An 8,675-nucleotide genomic window follows, 5' to 3' on the forward strand; every position below is an offset into this window, starting at 1 on the left:
TTCTTCAGAATAGATCACATTTAGGTCACAAGGCAAGCACCAATACATTTAAAAACAGAAATAATACAAAGCAATTTTTCAGACCACAATGCTACAGAATCAGAAATTAATAACAAGAAGATAAAGGAGAAAAAACAAACATACATTTGGAAGCTAAACAACACCTTGCTTGAACATGAATGGGTACTAGAAGAAATAAAAAATGAAATTTAAAAGCTTCTTGAAACAAAGGACAATGAAAATACAACTCACCAAACTCTGGGAAACAAATGAAAATACAACTCACCAAAACCTCTGGGAAACAGCCAAAGTAGTAATCAGAGGTCAATGTATAGCAATAAGCCAACACATCAAAAGGCAGGCAGGAAAAAAATGACCATTGACTCTCTAACTCAACATCTCCAACAAACTGTAAAAGAATAGCAAGAAAACCCAACACCCTCTAAAAAACCTGAAATTATAAATATTAGGGCAGAAATAAATGAAATAGAAAACAAAAAAAGAATTGAAACCATCAAAAAACCCAGGACTTGGTTCTTCAACAAGGTCAATAAAATTGACCAAGTATTAGGAAAAATAACAAAGGAAAAGACAAATAATCTGAAGAAGAGATGAGATGGGCAATGTTAGAAAAGAACTAAAATAAAAAGGTTAACAATGGAATATTATGAAAAACTATACTCAAACAAATATGAAAACCTAGAGGAAATGAATACTTAGAAATTCAGAACCTACTTAAACTGACACAAACCAAAATTGAACACCTGAACAAACCCATTACAAAAGAAGAAATTGAAAAGGTAATAAAACAACTTCCAGGCAAGAAAAGCCCTGGAGCATATGGTTTTACAAATGAATTTTATCAAACATTCAAAGAACTGTCACCAATTCTACATAAACTATTTCAGAAAATACAAAAAGATGGAATTTTCCCAGACACATTCTATGACACAAACATATCACTGATACCAAAATCAGGTAAAGACACCACCAATATAGAAAACTATAGGCCAATATCTCTCATAAACATAGATGCAAAAATCCTGAATAAAATCCTGGCCAATATAATAGAACAATGCATGAAAAAAATAATTCACCATGACTAAGTGGGATCATAACAGGTATGCAAGGATGATTCAACACAAGAAAAACAATCAGTGTACTTCATCTCATTAACAAAGCAAAGAACAAGAACCATGTGACCCTATCAATTGATGCAAAATAGGCCTTTGTTAAAATTCAACACCCTCTCCTGATTAAAATACTCAACAAAAATATGAATTTCCTCAACATAATAAAAAGTTTATACACAAACACGAGAGCCAACATTGTTCTCAATGGGGAGAGATTATAGGCATTTCCTTTGAGAACAGGAACTGGGCAAGGAGGCTCACTATCACCTCTCCTATTCAATATTGCATTGGAAATCTTAGTGATAGCAATAAGACAATAGAAGGATATAAGAGATATCCAAATTGGCAAAGAGGAGGTAAAATTATCTCTATATGCAGATGATATGATAGTACTTGTAGAAAACCCAAAAGACTCAGCAAGAAAACTGCTGGAAATAGTTTACCAATTCAGCCAAGTGTCAGGATACAAAATTAACATACAAAAATCAACTGGATTTTCCAACAGTGACAAAGAGAATATAGAATTGGAGCTAAGAAAAATAATACACATCACAATAGCTAGTCACAAGATTAAATACTTGGAAATGAACTGAAACACAAAGGTTCTATTCAAAGAAAATTAACAAAGGATTACTACAAGAAACAAAAAGAGAGCTGGAGAAATAGAAGAATATATCTTGCTCTTGGATAGGAAGACTTAATATTGTGAAAATGACAATTCTACCAAAGGAAATATACACATTCAATGCAATCCCAATACAAATACCAATTCCATTCTTCAATGAGATGGAAAAGGCACTCTCCAATTTCATTTGGAATGGAAAGGGACCCCAAATAAGCAAAGCACTCCTTAAAAAGAGAAACAAGATAGAAGGCATATCACTCCCTGAATTCAAAACCTACTACACTGGTGGTCAAGACAGTGTGGTACTGGTACAATGACAGACACATAGATCAATAGAATAGAATTGAGAACCCAGAAATCAGCCCATCTACCTATGGTCAACTGATTTTTGACAAGGAGATGCAATCAGTTAAGTGTGAAAACAAGAGCCTTTTAAACAAATCGGGTTGACAAAACTGGCAAACTATCTGCAGAAAACTCAAGCAAGACCCACACCTCACACCATACACAAAAACCAACTCAAAGTGAATCAAGGACCCAGGACTAAAACCAAGGACTATAAACTTCATTAGAGAAAAGCTTGGAAGAACTTTAGAAGCCCTAATCTACAACATGAACAGTCTCGCAAGCATCCGGAAAAACCTACAACCAGAAGAGAATAAAATAAATGAATCAAATCCCTACGCACATCAAAAAACTTCTCCAGCAGGGTAAAATGGAAAGCCACAGACTGAGGAAAAAAAAATGTTTGGTAATGACATGTCTGATAAGAGACTTACACGCAGAATTTATAGAATACTTGAGCACCACAACAGGATAAAGGTAAACAACTCAATTGCAAAATAGGCACAGAATATGACAGACATTTCACCAAAGAAGACTTTCATATGGCAAACAAACACATGAAAAAATGTTTAAATCCCTAGCCCTACGAGAGATGCAAATAAAAACAACTATGAGATATCAACTCACTCCAGTAACAACAGCAAAATTCAACAGAGCTGCAAACAACAAATGTTGGCTAGGATATGGAGATACTGTAACCCTTATTCACTGTTGGTGGGATTATAAAATGGTGCAGCCACTATGGAAGGCTGTATGGTGCTTTCTCAAAAAGTTGGAAACAGAAATAGCATTTGACCCAGCAATTCTACTGCTGGGAATAGACCATAAATAAACCAGAACTGCCACCTAAGCAGATATATGCAAACCCATATTTATTGCTGCTTTGTTCACAATAGCAAAGGGATGGAAACAACCCAAGTGCCCATCAACAAACAAATGGACAGAGAAGCTCTGGTATATTCACACAATGGAATACTATGCAGCACTGAAAAACAAGGGACTCATGAAATATGATACAAAATGGGTGACCCTGGAGGACATTATGCTGAGTGAAATATCTCAATCACAAAAGGACAAATACTGCATAATGCCACTGTTACAAAACAGGACTGACATTGGGGTTGAAGGGAACTAAGAAAAAAAAGGGGATAAATAATGTACAATGCATAGGAACAGATGAGAGAAAGAACTGCTTAAAAGGAATATATAATTAGACATTATTTGTATGTAACAGTCCAGTATAAGAGCTGCATAGTAAAAGTAGACTGGGGTGGGGGTGGGAATGGAATGAAAGAATTTTTTTTTCAAAGAGAAAAGTAAACTGGGGGTAGGGAGGGGAGCAGGGAGGAAAATGTGCAACAATGAAAGAATGGAAATCCAAGTTCTCTATAAACTTTCATTAAAATATCAATTTAAAAAAATGAGCAATTACGACAACAAAAATAACATATAATTAATGCAATCGCTATGAGACTTAAGTTAAATATTCCTAATATTTATATAGCCATCCTAATATTTCCTTTTCTTCTTAAAGACTCATTATGTGTATACATATTTTAAAAAGGCATCTAGGACAGCTCTAGTCGTCTTGTGGATAGGAGGTTTCATTACAGTCTGAATCCACCAGCTGCTTGCTCTATGGGAGAAAGATGGACAATCACCTCTTATAAAGACTCACAACATCTGAACACTCAATGAAGGCTTAGCTATGAGTCCATTCTGACTTGATGGAGCTTGTCGAGGGCAGACAAAATATATCTATGGATGGCACAAACAATTTGGACTCAATTGCTAATTTAAAGGCTCACACCCAAACCCAGACACACAACAGAAGAAAAATCCAGTGACCTGCTTTTGTTAAGATCACAGTCAAGAAAATCTCACTGAGCCTTTTACTCTCTAATGGTCTAGAGCGATCCTGAGTTGGAATCAACTCAATTGCAACTAAAAAGACAAATCTATTGCACACTATGATTAAAAGTATTTTAATAATTTAGAGGTCCAAACTGGCCCACTACTTCTTTTTAAAAAAATTACATATATATGTGTATGTGTGTAGACACTTGTAACTAATTACATGACTCAATGGAAATAAATCTTACAAAACAAAATGCCAGATTGTCTACTGCCAATTGTCTATATTCAACCTCTTACCATGTTTTTCTTTTCTTTTCACCCACCTGATCTGTTTATTAATTTTATTCTCTTCTACTTCCCTTTTGTTCTCTTCAAGATAAACATAATGCTACTGTTGTAAAAAAGCTGAGGAGAGGTGTTTACAGAATTAATCTTCAAGAGATAATAGGTGTAGGTAGGAAGGCAACAAAGCACAAGTTGTTTTAGATCCATCCAGATTGTCTACTGTCAATTTTTCCAAGGGAAGTTTTAGTGAAAAGAAAGCCATGCACATTCTCTTAGGAACTGTCTATGGCTGCTTTTATGCTACTACAGCAGAACTATGTTTTTGCAATAGAGATCATATGCTCCTCAGAGACTAAAAGTCTTACTATTTGACCCTTTACAGAAAAGGTTTGCTGATATCTGCTTGCACCCAGGGGAAGGAACTTCTGTTTGGAACTACAGTGGATGCCTATAGTTCTCAATGGATTTTTACATTAGTTATGATAAAAATATTATAATTAATAAAATGTAATAATTCACCTTTACATGTTTTGTTGTGGTATCATGTAAGCTTTAAGACCTTTTTGGCCTCTCTGAGCCATAATACCGAAATAGATGATCTCATACCAGTTTTCCCTCCCCTACTACTTTTTTAATATTAAAAGTATCCTTGTTTAAATTAATTATTAAAATCTTAGTAAATATGGAGAGAAAAAGGGTGTGTGTATCTGTGTACTCATTCATGCATATCTGTGGAGAGATGTGCATACATGAAGTAAAGATAACTGTTTCTAAAAGGGCCTCTCCACCTAAATAAACGAAAAGCAGCAAATTTGTTGCCTTGAAGTGACTGAAAAGACATAGTGAGCCCGTGTGTGACAAGGTAGGACTGCCCCATGGGATATTATTTGCCATACGCTTTATGGAAGCAGAGACGCAGGTCTTTCTTCTACAGTATTGCTGGGCCAGTCCCAGACCTACTAACACTGACATTATCTGTTAACACTGTGTATCTTCCCCTCCTCAAATCCTTAGCCACAGGAATTTACACATGAAAATTGTATGTTTAAGAAACTATCACAAGTCACATTTTTTCACAATTACCATTGTACTCAGTGAGTCAATCCTCTTATTGAAGGTTGAGCTGGCTACCCATACCTAACAACATCATTCTTAAACAGACAATGGAAATGATACTACTAATTTTGATCTGCATACTTGTTTCTTTGCCCTTAACAAACAAAGCTCTTTAAAAGGTCCCATACCTCCTTGAACAGTTTTGTTGGCACTGCCACTGCTTTTTCCTCCTCCAGGTAGGATGCCCAGCACCAGGCTTTCTTTCCTTTAGGAGGTAAACCTGAAAAGCAAGTGAAACTTAAGAAATCAAAGATTTTGTGAAGCACTCACGTCTCCTGACCTATACATGGCCGTTACTGCATTTCATGACTGTTATTTCTGTTTCTTTTCCTGGATCTTCTTTAAAAAAAAAGAAAAAGAAAAGAAAGAATACTTTGCTGTAACCAAGGTATTAGGATTAAAAAAGAAGCAAAAAGACTTAGAATAAAGAAAAAACACAAAACTACAATCAAGCAGTATCAGGGAAGTCACAGGTGGTGGAAGCATCTAGAAGCAGTAGAATCATTTCCACTTCCCCTACCCCCTGAAAGATTAACAGGTTGAGGACTGACAAAAGGCAATGCACTGAATTGTAGAGTGCTACTGCTAATCTTGAAGAGGAGGAAACAAATCAATGCAGCAAGTCACATTTAGAAATGCAAAAGAATGCTGAATTGTTAAAGAGACTGACAAAATCAACTTTACTTAGACTAATTAACAAATGATTACAAGAACACCTTGAAGGGTAGCAATGTTGGGAGAATGTATTTTGGGAATGAGATTTAGTAGAAAAAAAATGCAAGAAGAGAAAAACAAGCATCTGAATAGCTAAGAAATTTAGGGGGGGGGGGAATTACTGAGGAACAGGGTCTCAGAAGAACTAGCATCCTAGAATTTCACCTGAAGCAAAACAGAAAGAGACAGACATCATGAAAGAAAGTAAATGTAAGTGATTAATGTCTTAGCTTTAACGTATCAAAATAATGAATTAAAATATAAGGTCAGCTGCCGAAAGATGGTAAGTGAGGCGGTGTGCTTGTGGCAGAAAAATATATTCTCAATTCTTTTTGAGCATTTAATGAATTGTAACAGATGGAATTTCTCAGAAGATAAAGCCCTAACCTCATTTGGAAGTGAGACCTTTAAAGATGTTGTCAGTTAACATAAAGCCCTAATCCAATCTGAATGGTTTTCCTATAAAAGAGAAAAGACACACAGAAGAGGAAGAGGGCCATGTGAAGATGGAGGCAAAGATCTGGAGTGATCTAGATCTGGAATGCTAAAGACCACTGCTCAGCACTAGGTGCCACGAGGGAAGCATGTGTCCTCAGAAGGTGTTATTAACATCAGCAGTGAACATAGTTCTGAAGGTACCTCAGAAGTTAACACACTCATTCGGATTCTTGGCTTTCAGAACTGCGAGATAATTGAGTTTCTGTTCGTAAAGGCACCTAGTTTGGGTGCTCTGTTACAGCCCTTACAGGAACAAATGCCCAGATGCACAAGTGAAAACTCAAACAAGGTTCATGGTATTTATCTGTAAGAGGCAAGATGAATGTGCAGCCTTAAGCGTGAGACTAAGGAAAAGTATAGCGGCCATGAAAGACTGGCCTGCAGATATAGCAGGTCAAAGGAACCAAGTTAACATAAGGACACTGAGGCCTCCAGCGGAGTGACTTAAAGTTCATGCTGAGTGAGGCATAGAGTTTATCCAGTTAGATATGAAAAAGCAGGAAGAGGTCTAAGGTCTAGACTCTCTATGAGAACCAAGGGGGGCGGGGAACATACATCAGGAGCTTCTGGTTTGGCAGGAAACATTAAAAACCTTACATTTTGGAAAATGAAGCCCATGAACAGAGGTTTTGGTCAAGGTGAAGGGAAGTAGGAAAACTCTACTTGAAGGCAATGTTAAAATGATGACTTCATGCTGGCTCTGAAATGACCTGAATGTTACTAATTTATCTTTTATTCCTTTATCAAGTTCTTAAAAATTTCAATTTTTATTGACCAAATTTAATTTTCATAAAGCCCCACAACCTCAAAGCAATACATTAATTGCCATAGTCTGCATTATAATCTGACAAAACTATCTGGCTGTAAGAGATATTTTCCATTTCATAAAGTTCCAAATAAAACTTCCCTTTGATCAGCTCACCCTGCTTTAACACGGCTGGATCACCTCGCCTTTTTCTTCGGGCTCTCTGTGAACCCCTCAGGATCCTTCCATCTTGTTTGTTCTCCTACGAAAAGAAAGGAAAATGATGACCGTAAAAGTTGATGAAATAGACACCAGTGAAATTTAGAAAACTGTCAAAAAGTGGGGGTGGTTTCTGCATTTTTTTTTAACTTTCCTTCAATTTCACCCCATAAAATTTATTGAAAAATAAAACGACAGACCATTTGAGAACTGTGTTGGTTTTGGCCTGAGATCATTACAGAGTCAGACGATTTCCAAGAATTACATTCTGGGACAACATAGATAATGCTCCCTCCTCTCCTCTCCTCATAGCGCCAAGACCACTCTTTTCAGGTTGTCTTCACACCTCACAAGCCCTTCTAGCTCTTTTGTTGGTGCCCTCTCTATCCCCTGCACCCTTCTCTTCCACCCTAATCCTGACCATTCTTCCTAGATTTAAAAGAGCATCTGTATGTGATACCCCCACATTCACTATCACCACTTTGACCTCTCCTCTGAACTATATATTCTTGTGAATATCTAATTAGCCTTCTGAACTCGATGTGGTCAAAGCTCTCTTGATTCTTTATTCCACCCTGCTTCATAAACTGTGTTATTGTTAGAGCCCAATACCTGAGAATTATCCTCAATTCTCTTTTTCTCATACTTTCTACATTGTACCTACTGTTCTTGATAGCTCTAGCTCTAACTTATATTCCAAATGCACTGACTTCTATCTCCTAGCCCACCTTACCTTCACTGATTACTACTCTACTACAATAAACTACTGACTTCCTCACAGGGTCGCTATGAGTCGTAAGCAACTTGGTGGCACAACAACAACATAGAAAAATTTTATCATTGGCGTCTGAGATTTTTTTAAAAATCTGCATATTTTAATTCTTTCTCCTAATATTTAATATTTACCTTCCCTTTTTTACTCCTTTCCAGAGTTTTTATGAAATTTATCTTCAACTATAAAGTCTGCTGTTAGGGACCTCTCTAAAGTACTCAAGAGCAACAGTGTTTCTTTGGAGACGAAGGTGCGCCTGATATAGGCCACGGTCTTTGCAATCACTTGTTATGCATCAGAGAGCTGGACAGTGACTAGGGAGGACAGGAGGAGAATTGATGCCTTTGAGCTGTGGTGCTGGAGAAG

The 8,675-nt window shown here is 36.6% G+C and overlaps 1 protein-coding gene across 2 annotated transcripts in view; it reads right to left on the bottom strand.

Annotated features, from left to right (window-relative positions):
- The window catches only part of L3MBTL3 (l(3)mbt-like 3 (Drosophila)), a 128,122-nt gene that overhangs the window by 95,827 nt on the left and 23,620 nt on the right, over nucleotides 1–8,675 (bottom strand). For both annotated transcript variants that reach the window (XM_006884993.1, XM_006884994.1), the window contains 2 exons: nucleotides 7,496–7,580; nucleotides 5,490–5,581 (listed from right to left, as the gene is read on the bottom strand). In XM_006884993.1, the coding sequence (XP_006885055.1) occupies nucleotides 5,490–5,581; nucleotides 7,496–7,580 (177 nt within the window). The remainder of the gene's footprint in view (nucleotides 1–5,489; nucleotides 5,582–7,495; nucleotides 7,581–8,675) is intronic.

The sequence above is a fragment of the Elephantulus edwardii genome, unplaced genomic scaffold (genome assembly GCF_000299155.1).
Source record: "Elephantulus edwardii isolate Elephantulus edwardi_28Jun2011 unplaced genomic scaffold, EleEdw1.0 scaffold00039, whole genome shotgun sequence".
Classification (NCBI taxonomy): Eukaryota; Metazoa; Chordata; class Mammalia; order Macroscelidea; family Macroscelididae; genus Elephantulus; species Elephantulus edwardii.